Source organism: Glycine max, chromosome 6, assembly GCF_000004515.6.
Source record: "Glycine max cultivar Williams 82 chromosome 6, Glycine_max_v4.0, whole genome shotgun sequence".
Classification (NCBI taxonomy): Eukaryota; Viridiplantae; Streptophyta; class Magnoliopsida; order Fabales; family Fabaceae; genus Glycine; species Glycine max.
The window spans coordinates 47,691,559-47,707,267 of NC_038242.2; the positions used below are offsets into that span (position 1 = coordinate 47,691,559).

At 33.8% G+C, this 15,709-nt stretch overlaps 2 protein-coding genes and 1 non-coding gene across 3 annotated transcripts; 1 reads left to right on the top strand and 2 right to left on the bottom strand.

Annotated features, from left to right (window-relative positions):
- Nucleotides 1-1,678: 1,678 nt before the first annotated feature.
- TRNAG-GCC (transfer RNA glycine (anticodon GCC)) lies at nt 1,679-1,749 on the bottom strand. Its single transcript has one exon. It is a non-coding gene; the product is annotated as a tRNA-Gly (tRNA).
- Nucleotides 1,750-2,803: 1,054 nt separating this feature from the next.
- On the top strand, nt 2,804-5,256 carry LOC100807059 (probable L-type lectin-domain containing receptor kinase VII.2). Its single transcript, XM_003526232.5, has one exon. The coding sequence runs from the start codon at nt 3,028-3,030 to the stop codon at nt 5,038-5,040; it is 2,013 nt and encodes a 670-aa protein (XP_003526280.1). The 5' UTR covers nt 2,804-3,027; the 3' UTR covers nt 5,041-5,256.
- Nucleotides 5,257-8,241: 2,985 nt separating this feature from the next.
- LOC100807590 (probable serine/threonine-protein kinase At1g54610) lies at nt 8,242-15,108 on the bottom strand. Its single transcript, XM_003526233.5, has 8 exons — nt 13,831-15,108; nt 12,902-13,186; nt 12,419-12,736; nt 11,842-12,069; nt 11,148-11,245; nt 10,653-10,767; nt 9,174-9,620; nt 8,242-8,641 (listed from the first exon to the last, which is right to left on the bottom strand). Exons 1-8 carry the CDS (start codon nt 14,251-14,253, stop codon nt 8,465-8,467), a joined length of 2,091 nt encoding a protein of 696 aa, XP_003526281.1. The 5' UTR covers nt 14,254-15,108; the 3' UTR covers nt 8,242-8,464.
- Nucleotides 15,109-15,709: the final 601 nt, after the last annotated feature.

Genomic DNA, 15,709 nt, shown 5'->3' on the forward strand with positions numbered 1-15,709 from the left:
AAAAACAACACAAATGGGTCCCAAAATAAACGTTTTTTAAAATATGTAGATAAAATTTACTTCTTAAAATAAGCAAAAATTGTTTTGTAATCTATAATAGTTTAGACAAATAGACTAAACAAATAGAAAATTACTTATTTTATAAAAATTAATATTTATTTCAACAAATTTGTTTAAAATTAATGTTTATTTCAACAAATAAGTTTAAACAAATTGATCTATGATTGCATATTTATTTATCGATTCTAAGATATTCATAAGGTTCCATGAAATCAAAACCATGTAACCACAATTATAATTTAAAGTTTAAAACCATATCGAATATACATAAACCAACACATGCTACTTGCAATTTGATTTATATATTTTGCTTTAATTTCGTTAACAATTTGAATCAAGGGTTAATTTCAAAATAATAATTATAAATTTATGGATAGGATTTCGGGTGAACTTCTCCATTTAGATTTGCAAATAGCGCAATTGTAGCCAAGGTTCAATAATCGATCACATATTTCCCTCAGCAAGCAATTCCTGCAACGTCTTAGCCACCACTGGGTGCCGCCGGCAAATACATAGCCTCTCCGATTTGTTCAGTTCTCTTAGAACTCCCTTCGTTGCTTGCCGGACTTTTGTCTCACGTGAACTAGTCCTGCACAAAATTGCCTTCACAAATGGAAAAAAAAAATTGAATTATCTATTTCAATTCATTCAATTAAAAAGAAATATTATTTTATTATCAATATTTCGTTGAGAAATTATAAGATTGACTCGCTAATAAAAAAATAAGAAAGGAAGAGAAAGACAATGGATTTGATTTCTTCCATTAAAATAATAATAATAATAATTAATAATTAATAATTAATATCTATCAATAAAAAAAATCAATATTTTGTTAACTTGATATATGATGGTGCTTTAGTTCACAGTTCTAGACATGAAACAAGACACTGATTTGGTTCCCAAACCAAATAAACCTTTTTTTTCCTTCTTCATGACAAGGTTATATAGTGGTGAATTATCGATAGTAGATATAAATATTGTGCTAGAATTTGTGTTGTAGCCGTGGTCGAGTGAAGAGACTTCATTACAGTCAACTAGATTTTTTTTTGTGCTAGAAATTGTACACCTTAAGAAGTTGATCTTGTTTCTCCCAAAAAGCTTTACCTCTTTTTGTAGTACAAATACTTTGATCATCACTGTCATCGTCTACATCGTGATCGTTGCTCGAATATTGGATCAATTCCAAAATCCAAAACCTGTATCAGCAAAACTCACAAATATTTTGTCCATGAGTGTGCAAATGAATGTCAATGTCTCTTTATATATAGAATTTGAGAGAGACATATGTGTGTCACAAATATGACAGATATAAAATGAATCTACGATATAAAGTGAATGTAACCAAGAAAGCAAGTTTACATGAAGAAATTATGCTCTAGACCACATTCAAAATATGACAGAGGAACATAAGACATGTATAAGTCCTTTATAATAAGCCACAAAGGGTTGAGAGTTGACAATCTTTAATATCAGAAGCAACTCAATAAGTTGAAAGAACCATCAAAACTAAGATTTGAGTTCTGAATTACTAAAGAATATAAACAAGGCACTCTGAAATCAAACCAATAAAAAAAAAGGAGAACATAAAATGAAGATGACCTCATTTTCTAAAAAGGTTTGCACCAGCCGGGAATCGAACCCGGGTCTGTACCGTGGCAGGGTACTATTCTACCACTAGACCACTGGTGCTTCTTGAAAATCCATTTTTTAAATTTTTATTAGTATTATGTTTTTCAGAGGTGTTCAATTCTCATAAGGCAAAATATACGTACGCATGATCCAATTTTTCAAGTGGTCAAATAAAACTGCTGCCTTTCACTGCACGCAGTGAGTTAAAATCATATCAAAGTTGACAAATTAGAAAAAGGAACCTACTTTTATTTTTATCATTAATAATTAAAGAAAACGGTTGCTGACGACTCAAACTTATAAATCTTTCAAAATCATAATTTAATTTATTTTTATATTTATTCCTTTACTTTTCAATAATGTTTTACATTTATTTTTTATTTTTGTAAAAACAAATATTAAAGAACATTTGATTTTTTAATAAATTAAAAATATATACTTTATCACGACACAATGAGTCTAAATTAGTTAGCATGATAAGTTTATGGAGGAATATTTAGATTTAACTTTCACATAATACATATGGAGTGTTCCACCCAAGAGCCAAATTAATACCCTAATTATGATAGTTAAAAAAAACATATACTTTATTACATATAAGAATATTAAGTAAATAAAAACATTATTAAAATTTCCTTAAAATATTTATTTTTATTTAATTAGTTTTTTACTTATTTTAATATTATTTTTAAACTAATAGAATTAATGCAATGATGTAAAATATTCATGTGAGATAATAATCTATCTAATGAGAGAGAATCTAATTTTTTTTGTGTAAAAATTCTTTGATCCAATTATAATCATATATCACAAAACAAATTAATTTTCTGATCCAAAGAATAAGAAAACACTCATACTCTCTGACTGCATACCCAAAAAAAATATTATTTTTTTAATATTTTAATTAAACAATATTTGAATACTAATTTGATTTTATTTCTATTTCCGTATAAATATTGTTAAAAAAATTGTTTTTGTCTGGATGTTGAGTATATTTTTGCCTGATCTCATAATGGTCCAAGTGTTCAACCAACCAACCTTATCATAAACTCAGGCAACTGTAATGCACATAATTTCTTCGAAGGAACACTGATACACAATTCTAGTTGCCGAATCCCTCTTGATATCATGTCCCACACATGTCCACTAACTGAGTCTGAATTCTGAAACATTCTATTTTGGGGAGTTAATAAACAAAGAATATAGTAAAAAATGAAAAGGTCCAATTTTTTATCTCATGTTTATCTTTGATTGCATAATAACTTTCCTTTTGCTCATTGCCATATTTCTTCCTCTTAGCAACAAAAAAAAAATCTTAAACAATCTCTTCCATCTTCAATGTCTACCTCTACCTTTCTCATTTCTCTGCTTGTTTTCATCACAAACCTTACCCTTCTTCTTCTTCTAACCTCAGTTTCATGCACAGAGTTCATCTACAACACCAACTTCAACTCCACCAACACCCTTCTACATGGCAACGCCACCATAGAATCTTCCATCCTCACCCTTACCAACAGTTCCACCTTCTCTGTGGGTCGTGCTTTCTACCCTTTTAAGATCCCCACAAAACCTTCCAACTCTTCAACCCCTTTACCATTCTCAGCCTCATTCATTTTCTCCATTGCACCATTCAAAGACCTTCTCCCTGGCCATGGCTTTGTCTTCATACTGACACCTTCTGCAGGCACCACTGGGGTGAACTCTGCTCAGCATCTTGGCCTCTTTAACTATACCAACAATGGTGATCCCAACAACCATGTCTTTGGGGTTGAGTTTGATGTGTTTGATAACCAAGAATTCAATGATATCAATGACAACCATGTGGGGGTGGACATAAACTCTCTTTCTTCTTTTGCTTCCCATGATGCTGGATTTTGGGGTGGCAGTGACAACGACGAGTTCGAGGATTTGAAGCTTAATGATGGCGAGAACTATCAGGTGTGGATTGAATATTTGGATTCTAGAGTCAATGTCACAATGGCTCCTGCAGGCCAAAAAAGGCCTCAGAGGCCCTTGATTAGTGAAATTGTGGATCTTTCTGAAGTTCTTTTGGATGAAATGTTTGTTGGATTTTGTGGGGCAACAGGGCAGCTTGTGGAGAGTCACAAGATTTTGGCTTGGAGCTTTAGTAACTCAAATTTTTCCATTGGTGATGCTTTGGTCACTACAAATTTGCCTTCATTTGTTCTTTCCAAAGAGTCTATTTTGAGGTCAACAGGTTTTATTGTAGGGATCATTGTAGGTGTTTTGTTTGTCCTTAGTGCTGCTGTTGTGATATTTGTGTTTTTTCTCAGAAGAAAAAGGAGTAAAAGAAAGGATGAAGAAATTGAAGATTGGGAACTAGAGTATTGGCCTCACCGTGTTAGTTATGAAGATATTTATTCTGCTACTAAAGGATTTTCAGACCAACATGTAATTGGATTTGGAGGGAATGGTAAAGTCTACAAAGGGCTTCTGCAAGGAGTGCAAGTTGCAGTGAAAAGAATTCCATGTGACAGTGAACATGGAATGAGAGAGTTTTTGTCTGAGATTTCAAGTTTAGGCAGGTTGAAGCATAGGAATGTGGTTCCAATGAGAGGTTGGTGTAAGAAAGATAGGAGCCTGATTTTAATATATGACTATATGGATAATGGTAGTTTAGATAAAAGAATATTTGATGATGATGAGAACACAATTTTTGGGTGGGAGAAGAGAATCAAGGTGCTGAAGGATGTAGCACATGGAGTATTGTATTTGCATGAGGGTTGGGAGGTTAAGGTGTTGCACAGAGACATCAAGTCAAGCAATGTGTTACTTGATAAGGGTATGAATGCAAGATTGGGGGATTTTGGACTAGCAAGAATGCACAATCATGAGCAAATTGCTCATACCTCACAAGTGATTGGAACTGTTGGATTCATGGCACCAGAACTTATTCACACCGGGAGAGCCTCAACACAGACGGACGTTTTCAGCTTTGGAGTGTTGATTTTAGAGGTGGTGTGTGGGAGAAGACCAAATGAAGAAAACAAGCCTTTGGTTGCTTGGTTATGGAGGCTAAAGCAGAGAGGAGAAGAGTGTTCTGCTCTTGATGAAAGATTAAAAAAGAGGGGTGAATGTAACATTGATGAGGTTAAGAGGGTTCTTCATCTTGGTTTGTTGTGCACTCATCATGACCCTCATGTTAGGCCAAGTATGAGAGAGGTTGTGAAGGTGCTTGAGGGAGAGAATTTAGATATGAGCTTGCTTGACAAAATAAATTCAGCAGCTGGATATGTTGGGAGCTTTGTTAACAGATTTCACCCCACAATTGAGGATATTTACTCCTCCAACTGCTCTTTCTCAACTGTGTGTGACAAGGAAGGAAGATGACTAGTCTAGAATATCATTTGACTACTTGTTTCCATTCCTTTAATCAGCATTAGTTGAATTGTTTGCATGAAAATGGCAGTCTGTATATGGTTTAAAACTTTGTTCTATTTGATGTAGATAGTACATATACATAATAATAGACTCCAATGTAATTTTTTTTTTTTAAATATTTTGGGATTTATCCAACTATCCATAATCATTTTCATTTGCTGGATTTGGGAGCCTTTTACGAGGAAATCGTATAAGAAAGAAGTCATGTTGATGATTGATTTAACAATTTGTGTAGTTCTATTTCACCACGCCTCATGCTATAATAGAGTAGCATTATGCAGAAGCTTATTTTGATTCATTAGGACAATTCATTGCCCATTTTGTTTTTATTGTAATTGTGATTTTATTGTAGTTGACTTGAAGTCCACTATAATTTAGAGTTAGCTTTTTTTTGTCCCCGGTGAAATTATGAAAACACCTTTCAAGAATCCATTCTTATTCCTTTTGTCTCCACTCACCATGCTTTTTAACCTTACAGAATATCCATGATATCAGCCAATTCTTCTTCCTATACCTCTTCCTTTGCAACTTCTTTCGTCTTCTCCATTGCTCCTTGTAGAGACTTGCCTCCTGACTATAGGTTTGTTTGCATATGTCTTCATTTCTTACAAACACAACTACCAACCTCTCAAGAAATTGTCAGGGTCTTTTCAATCCTTCTAATGTAGTTATTTTCCTCCAACCACTCTTTTGCTTTTGAATTTGATTATTATTTTTTTTATTTAACTCGGGATATCTTTCGGTAGAGTCAAGGAAAATTCCTAAAGGTACTGAGATTCATTTGAACTATAATTCAATTAAATTATTGGTTAGGCTCTTTGTTGGTAGAAATGATGAAAAAACTGATGGACATTGGCCATAACTACCATTACCAAGTATGGATAGTGTTTTTTAATTTAATTCACAGGTTAGTGATACTATGGCTGTAGCAGGGGGGAAAAGGCCTCAAAAGGCCTTTGATTATTGGGCCTGTAAACCTTCCTGGGATTTTATTGGATGAAAGAAAGGGTGTTGCTATTTGGCCAACTAAAATTGCTTTTGGCTCCTACCTCTAGAGAAAAATACCATTCTACCCCCAAAACTCTTTCCTTCCCTTCTCCTTCTCTCCCTCTTCTACGCCCACAGTCCCCCTTCCAACCCTTCCCTTCTCCTTCCCAACCCATTCCCCTTCCCTATGTTTGTTTCCCCGACCTGGTAATTGTTTCCTACCATTTTGTATCTAATTGATTCTGTTGTAGATATGTCTACGTTGGAATCACGATTCCGTTGTTTTTTTTTGAAAAAAAAAAAGTATCGAAATCATGATTCTATTGTTTTCTTTGACACAATGAAATCATGATTTTGTTGTATTGCAAAAAAATATAGTAGAATCATGATTTCGTTGTATTAAGGGGGTGCCCAAAAAAATAACGGTGAGTTTGTTGTTATGTATGGAAAAACATAAAAAATAAAAATATGTTTTCGTTATACATTAGGGAACGGAATCATGATTCTATTGTATTGAAGGGATGTGAAAATGAATACACAATGAAATCATTATTTCGTTATGCATTTTATTCAACAAAATCATGATTTTGTGGAAATGACATTTTTGGGAATAGAAAAAGGGGTCCACCCCTAATTGGAATGGGGCCAATAACAACACTGGAAAGAAATGGACGTGGGATTTTCTGGAAACTTGTGAACACATTAGCAAATGGCAATTAAAACTTTTCATTTTTGTGATGCTTTGCTGACCAGAAATATAGTGTTTGCAATTCTTTATTTAACTTTTGTTCAATGAAATGCAAACGCATGGCCATGGTATTGATTTGTGACCATGCACCAACCCTAGTGCATGGTGTTAGTGTTTGGTGCTGATAAACACTTTCATACTAATTAATTAACAATCCCCTTTTAATTTTGTAAGGACCACACACAAAATACCCTTAAAAGTAACAAAGAATTGCAATTTCCTAAATAAGGGTCTGAGGATAATTAATGATAATCTCAGAAAAGGTCCATAATTATTCCTATATTAACTATTTTTCTAAACAAATCATGCATAGGAACATCAAAGCAGGAAATTGATGTTTGACAAAGACAAGAATCCAATATTTTGGGGGATTTTAGGCTAAGCCAGGCTGCATCACATGGGAGAGTTGTTTGACACAACTGGAGTAACAAGGATTGAGAGGCATATATAACTCCACAACTAGATAGAATATGGCAATCATCACTGATGTTTAGTTTTGAAATATTAGTTTTAGAAGTGATATGTGGGAAAAGACCTACTGTGGCAGATAAGGCACCGGTTATATGAGGGTATTCCTAATGGACAGTGACAAATTGTATAGTGACCTTGATGAAGTTGACACATCATTGACATTGAGGAAGTTAGGCGAGTGCTTGATTAATCGTTCATTTGGATTTGTCATGTGAAACCTTGACCCCTATCAAGGTTATCAGATCACAAGATGTCAAGTTAGTACATATTTGATTTGCAGTTAAAATTGTTAAGATACACGTTCCAATGCAGATTTAACGAATAAAAGCACTAGCAATGATTTTGATTCTTTTGTAAAAATATTTTTGCCTCAAAAGTCATTTTCTACCTGATTTTCAAACTTCTAAATTTTTTGAATCATGAATTATAAATGGCAAATCACATCATGTTCCAAAAGACTTAGATACATGATGAAAATAATAACTTAAAACATCATATTAAAAAATATATAGTATTCAGTGTCAAAATTTTAAACGATAATGTATGCCAAATCTCTAAGTGACTCATATCCCTAAATTCAAGTTTATCTTTGAAGGAATAAACTGCTTCATGCTTTCAACATCCATGTTAAATATCTTTTCAGTAAAGATATAGAATCTCATCACATGACCCTCACCTCATTGGTGGGGTAAATCTGAATGACATTTTACATTAAAGCCAACATAAACTTTATTTTTATACTGTTATGTCAGTCCTTTTTATTCTGTTTTCTCCTCGTGTTGGGAACGGTTCTAATCTTTTCAGCAATGATTTATCCCTCTCAACTTCATGGGATATACTTTTCTTCTCCCTAACTTCATAGTCAGGGAATAAATGGAGCACCAACATAGACAAGTAAACGGAAAAAATCTAGAGATGAAACATGAATGGTGGAAAGAACATAATAAATTGAATTGCTTATATTTTATATAAGGGTGAAACATGAAGAGTTGAAGAAAGATCAATCTCTTCTTATAAAGCCTGCAATTTACATTATATATGCTACAGTAAGATTGAATACACTATCTTCCTCTCCCCGCTCCTTTCTCTCATTAGGTTTGAGATAAATAAATGGTGTCATAAAAATATGTAAGCAGCTGAACATCAGAAATAGTTTATCGAATTCGACTACTTCCGCAGAGCACGAACTTTCTCACCTCTTGCTCTTGACTTGTCGATTCTCGCTCGTCTTGAAAACTCTTGGATCTTTCTGTCATGATCTTTGAGCATCTGATCCATGTTGCTTGACGAAACCATTAATGGACCTGAGAGGTATATCTTGTTTCCCATGGACTCGCGCCCGCCCTGAAATAGTGCCCCACATCAATATTCAATCACTCAGAAAAATAAATAAAAAAGGTGTTGCCAGTCATTAGTTGTCAAATATTAATTGATTGTTTTGATTATAATTTCTAACCATAAACGCTTGAACTTTGAACTCCATTTATTATAATCAGTGTCCTATCACCTATAAAAGTTACAATCAACTAATACGGTACCAGTAGGTACTTAGAAAAAAGATGGGAAACTTGAGAATTTCATAAAAAAGAAGAAAACAAATTTCTAGAAAACTGTGACAGTTTGGGGAAATAAAAGACTATCATTTTGATAACAGGAAAGTTTGAGTGTCCTGATAGAAAGATAAATATATAGTTCTGAAATAGTAGATTGTATAAGAAAGGTCCCTAGTCCCTACACTCAATCAAATTTGCCTCTCTCCCACATTCAATTATGTAACAAGAGAGAATCCAGATCCTTATTGATGTCAAGTGTAGACTTGCACTACAAATATTTAGAATTAATAAATCAAAAAATAACAATAATAACAACAACTAACCGGAGTTGATTTTTCAGCCGCGACCCTTCTACTTTCAATTTGATTGAGATCAACAATCCGTTTTTGATCCTGCCTTCTTCTTGACTCTGATCCATTAGTTGACTCCACAGATTTTCTTACTTCAATTGGTTTTCTGTGGTGCAAGTGAACCGGTTTAACCTCCTGATCTTCAGGCAAAGTCCTAGATGCCACTAGCCCAGATAGTTTTGATAGGTTCACTCTGTTTGAAACAGGAGGTACATCATCAACTTCCTTCCTGCCTTTTGCCCAGACAGAACCAGGAACCAATGGGCCGGAATGTGAAGGCCTCTTATAGATATGCCCAGAGAAATTATTATCCATTTCTTTTTCTGACTGTTTGTGAGGGAAAACCAGAATTCCAGACACCGTTCCTCTATGAGGGTTGGATAATTCACTTTGGTTCCTTGAGCTGGAATAACGTCCTTGCTGCATAAGAAAACAGTAAGATAAGCCTAGTGGAAGAAGAGATAAAAGAAAGTAGGACAATTGAAAAAAACATGTGAAAAGAGCTCAAGAATACTTAGAATTTTAGTATATAAGGTTTGGTTTTAATATTTTAAAGTGTCTGCAGTTTTACGAAAAGTTATGTATGAAATAAGCAATAGGCACTAAGCACAAAAATTTGCAATTTTTAAGCTTTAGAACTAGCAAGTTACCAATAGGCCAAACTGTTTCAAACCCAAGGATTCTCTTGATCTCTTCTTTGCCTCATAATTAAAAACAGAAATGCCATTGGACTCAAAACTCAAAAGCCAGTTACAAGTTGCAACAACCCAAAATGGTTTAGGTGTTCTAACACAACTACAGGATAATTATTACTCCCCCTTGATCCTTATTATAAGGCACTTTCGACATCAAACACAGAGACCAATAAAAGTAATTAATTCAGTTGGTTTTATTGAATTTTTAAAAGAATGTAACTAATGTACCAATTATGCCCTGATTAATAATCATTAACTTGTTTTAAACATTAAAGTTTAAGAGTATTATGTAGTATGCACCACTATCAATAAAAAGCAAATATACTTGGAATATTTAATAAAAGGCAACTAATGGGAAAAAAGATTAAATGCTTCATAGGAATTCTAAAGTGCCTTATAAAAAGGGCCATCAATTCCTTCTAAACTATGCCTTATAATAAGGACCAGAGGGAATAACTAGAATGGGGGAGGTCTTACATAAATAACTGATAAGCAGAGACATAAAATTAATTCGCTGACTATTAAAAAGAACTAGCGATCATCAAACTAATAAGTTTTTTTTTATATTCCACAACAATCCAATCTATGCTTAAAAAGATGTTGAACAATTTCCAAGTTGAATCAAGAGACAGTTTTCAAAGTAAAAAAAAAATCCTGTCCCTTTCATGATCAATAACACTAAAAAGAATTTACACAATACCCCAAGGCATCCCATTGAGGCAAGTCATACAAAAAGTTTTAAACTTGTTTGGATTACCTGCACCAATAAGCCTGGGTCAGCATTGTCTTTTGTTGCAACATTTGCTCTATGCCCTTTTTCCTGTCCAACTCCTGAGGCAACTTTTTGTTCCCTACCTCCAACAGCTCTTTGCCTAAGACAGTAAACAAAAATGAATCGATATTAGTTGTCATTATCAACAATCGACAATAGGCTTACAAAACAAGGCACCCTTTCAGCACGAATGCATGAATCAACTATCAAGTGATGCAGATTGCAGACAGCACAGCTAACAGTCATGATGAAACAACTAAAAGCAAACAGTTGTTCATGGCATAGATATTAACACTAAAATTAATAATAAACAAGAGACAAATTTGATTACACTGAAATTGTTCAGATTAAGCCATATAATTTATATTCCTATAAACAGCTTCCATTCTAGAGATTGAAGCCACTATCATAATATTAATTATTAAAAATAAATATCATTGTTGTTTCCTCAACATAAATACGATCAACCTATATTGGTACCTTCTGGCTTCATCCCGTAATTTAGCATCAATCTCCTTGCTGGGAGCATATTTTGGTAAACTTGATGGATCACAAGGCAGAGGCTCTGACGTAAAGAACTGTCAATAAATGCGGAAAAATATTTAAATGGAGAATCACACACCTATTAGCATGTTAGAAAGGAAAAGGGTTCCTAGAATATGTGACAGAATTGCATGAGAAAGTTGATTATGTTTCCTACTTCATAACATAGCAGTATAGTGACAAAAAATATATCTCATGATTTTGTTTATTTGCAAGCTGACTTCGTTATTTCATTACCTTCCCTTGTATTGAATGGCCAGATGATACTGTTTAAGCATGGAAAGGAAAAAGAAAAAGAACAAATGTAGAATAGTATGACTTTTAAAGTGTAGAAGAACATATATCTACAGATGCATGTAAATAAAGAACAACTAACATTTTTCCATTAAATGGAGTAGAATACAAATATCAATCAATGCAACTGGCTTCTATAAAAATTAAAAAACATGCAAAGAGAAAACGTTAAAAAAAAATTAAGATTGATTTTTTTTTCCTTACAATAACTAACCTGCAGAACATTCATTTTAGCAGGTGATCATGGAAAACAATATTTTGAACTGATTACATTGGAGAAGGATGTCACTTGATCAGACTATATAATTACTTGCTGTGGAAACATTAATCACCATACCTCACTTTTCAGAGCAGCTGCTGCAGACCCTCGATGTGCTGGCTCTACAGAAAGTAGGGTCTCTATAAGCTTTACCGCGGTAGATGGGTAGTCCTTAAATGTATCTGCAACACATTTCCTATAATGGTGTGGCGGCCTGAATACTGTTGAATGTGACAACCGCAATTTAAGCCAATAGTCATCAGATGGTGAGCCACAAAGTTTAAAAATCCGATGCAACTGCTCAACCTACAAGGAAATAAAGTTAACCTTCAGATACCTTTATTTACACACAATACTAGTATTAGTATCAATTTATAAAATTGAGATCAACAGTCTAGAGTAGACTAGTATACATGAGATCAACAGTAATTATTTAACCATAAACTTAAAGGTGAAAAAAGCACAAGATATAGAGAATCCACTCAATAAAAGCGATAGTAATTTAATATAGAGAAACAGTATCATTTGCATCATGTAACTGCAGTTAAAAAAAAATCTTTTAAAATTCTTGTAGTAAGAAATTTCTACAGACCTAAACTATTGAATTCCCATAAAATAAAAACATATTGATGGAAAATGGATTCATAAAGCATACCTCCGTTTTTCCAGGCAAAATTGGCCTTCCAGTATATAGTTCCCCCAGTATGCAACCAGTGCTCCATAAATCCACTGCAACCCCATAATGATTGGCTCCAAGTAAAAGTTCTGGTGGTCTATACCATAGAGTTACTACTCGGCTTGTCAATGGAACATTGTGGTGAGGGTCATAAGAACTTGCCAAACCAAAATCAGCAATCTTTAAAACTCCATTATTGTCAATGAGAAGATTTGAGCCCTTTATGTCACGATGGAGGACACCATGACTATGGCAATGATCCAATCCACTAAGAAGTTGCTGCATGTAGCATTTCAGCTGGCAATGGCATACAAAAATATTGATGTTTTAGGAATTTTCTTACAAAAAAACAGTGTAGAAGGCACGCATAGTCACTTTCTTATACTTATGCCAGACACATGCACAAAAATCTCAACTCCGTGTAAAACAGACCTTGAGTAAATGAAAAGAAATCATCATTACCTGTGGTTCAGAGAACTTAATATCAGGATTTGATGCAAGTCCCGTAAGATCATGCTCCATATACTCAAAAACAAGGTACAGGCTGCGAGACATTCGTGATGTAATCAAGCCCTCCAATTTAATTATGTTTGGATGGTCAAGCCTACGCAGAACATGGATTTCCCTTGCCATAAACTTGACACTCTCGGGATCCAGATTGTCAAAGCGTACTTTCTTCAATGCTACAAACTTTTGGTTAATCACATCCCGTGCCTTATATACAGTACTGTAAGTTCCTTGCCCAATCTGCATAATAGAATCTCATCAAATTATTCATTTAAAGAAAAAGACTAGTATAGTCAATGAAAAAGAATATCATAGTACAATACATAGACTCCTTCCTTCGCCAATAAAAGAAATTTATACTCACAGAAACAAGACAAAATTAATCCACCACGACTAGTACACAAAATCTGGCCACACAGTTTCAATATTCTACATAATCAAACTTCATTGACCATTTACTTTTCTTTCATGGAGCCAGGAGAGTGGATACTAGCCAACATTAACTCATTAACACTAATCTATGTTTAGTTTGTAAAACAGCCACATGATTCCTAAGGGAAACATTCTTATGTAATAAAGTTCACTGTCTTCTGAAATGTTAATATCAGGCTACCAACATTTCCAACTCCCTCCCATCTACTCTGCCATGACTGGTTCATAAACTTTACGTTACACAGTGCATGGAAATCCCAATTAACTTAAAATCGCGCTTTAAAAAATTTCCATTAGTAATTTAACCGTTCCAGCAAAAGTCCATGCAAAATCTTTGACATGGCCAGTGTTCAAAGTATTTTGGCACAAGCATTCATTAGATAGCAGTAACAATCACACAACAGTTCAATTATAATACAAGCACAGACATAGCAGACAAGGCAGTAACTTACTTTATGTAACCTCTCAAAAGTATTTGCACTACGTGGTATCCATCCCTTAATAGCTTCACCAGCAACAGAAGAAAGCCATGCCGGCCATCCTGCCGCAACTTGCTCTCCTTCTATAGCCTTTGGAACCCTTCCAGGGCCGATATGATCCACGACAGTCAATCCCGGCTTCTCTAATTTCTTCTTCACATCATGATGATCACCATACAACTGCCCTGAACCATTGGCCTTCCTTTCAATCAATGAACCCTTCACATGACCACCATCTATTAACACATCTTTCACCCCACCCTCATCAACCCTCCTAGTTGAATTCAACCGTAAAACATTCAACTCTGAAGGCCGTGTGCTATACGATTGAAATTTCTTAGTGACACTTTCCTTGCTGTCCTCTATAGCTGAACTCTTAGAACATATGCAACCCATGTTGGAGCACAAAGATATCACATCAACTATACAACAATATTATCCTTCAAAAAGTAGGATCACCGTTCACCAGCAAACACATCTTCTACCAACTCCACCAAAACTCATAAAAACTAAAAACTCACCCACCACACAGTACCTTCTTTGTTTTTTGTTTTTTTTTTTTTTTCTCTATTCAAAAGCAAAGATGAAAACTTTCCTTCATACGCACATACCCAATTCAAAATCAGATACCAAAACTCCAATACTGGAAGATTCCAACCCGACCCAATTCCAAAGAAGCAAACTTGAATCAAACCCACAATTCATAACCCTCCGACAAAAATCGCAAACTGTCATAAAGGAATCATTGCTCCATAAAGGAGAGGAAATTCAAGCAATAAAAACACTCGGAGACTAATGCAATTTATAAACCATCATTTAAAAAAATAAAAGGAAAAAGACTAATTGGACCTTTGAATTGGGATTAAGGTTAAGGGTGAAAATGGATCAGAAGGCTAACTAAAAAAATAGTGTGGTGGTGGTACGTTTGAAAGTTCAACGCGTATTCAGACATTAAAAAGAAACATTATCATCAACCAGACAACAACCTTAGACGGCTTTTGCAGGCTAGGCTCAGTCAAAAGACTCCACTTTCTCTCTTTCTCTCACACTTTCTCTCTTTCTCTCTTTCTCTCTTTCTCTCACACTTTCTCTCTCTTTATATCTCTATTCTCTAGTGATGATATTGATGCATGATGATTCCATATAGTGTAGTGTTGTGACTCTCTGTCCCTCCACCATGTATGTTCCTTCTGTCAAAGAACGATTGGTTTTAGTTTTGTGTTCAAAGCCTCTATATTGGTCGTTGAGTTCTGTTTGGAATATCAATGCTCAGCATTAAACGCGTTTTTAATTTCTCTCAAACAATTTTTTTCTCTCTCCTTTGTGCAGGGTAATAGTGTCATTGAATGTTTAAATTAAAGGCATTTCTTCTTGTTCTGTTGGAACCAAGAATGTTATGGACACATCCTCTAACATGTTTTTTAATATATTTCCTCTTACTCGAAATTACATTTCCATAAATCTTGTTGTATATTCAAATCAATTTAGCATTTCTAAGTCAAAAAGTTTAAGAATCAATTTTAGATCTTGTTCAAGTAATAAATATAAAAAAATAGTTAAAAATTTTGTTAAAAATATCTTAATGAATAATATAGAGAATATTAATAATAATACTTTAATGAAAATTTGAAATTTTATTTCTGTACACTATAAGAAAGTTCATATTTTTTATATAAGAAAGAAAATGTATACTTTTCATTAATTAAAAATTATAGTTACATAAATTTTTTAAATAATTATTATAAAAATTAATAAAATTATCAGGCACAATAGTTTGTAATTAAATAATAGTATAAAAAACTTTTTTATACAGTGTAAAAACCTTTTATGAACATATATTGTTTACTCAAAT

Excerpts from the sequence above, each read along its gene's own strand:
- LOC100807059 (XM_003526232.5), top strand. The coding sequence starts at position 3,028 with ATGTCTACCTCTACCTTTCTCATTTCTCTGCTTGTTTTCATCACAAAC.
- LOC100807590 (XM_003526233.5), bottom strand. The coding sequence starts at position 14,253 with ATGGGTTGCATATGTTCTAAGAGTTCAGCTATAGAGGACAGCAAGGAA. Across the intron at positions 12,070-12,418 it reads TTTTGCCTGGAAAAACGGAG|GTTGAGCAGTTGCATCGGAT; the intron begins GTATGCTTTATG and ends ATTTCCTTGTAG. Across the intron at positions 8,642-9,173 it reads CGGCTGAAAAATCAACTCCG|GGCGGGCGCGAGTCCATGGG; the intron begins GTTAGTTGTTGT and ends GCACTATTTCAG.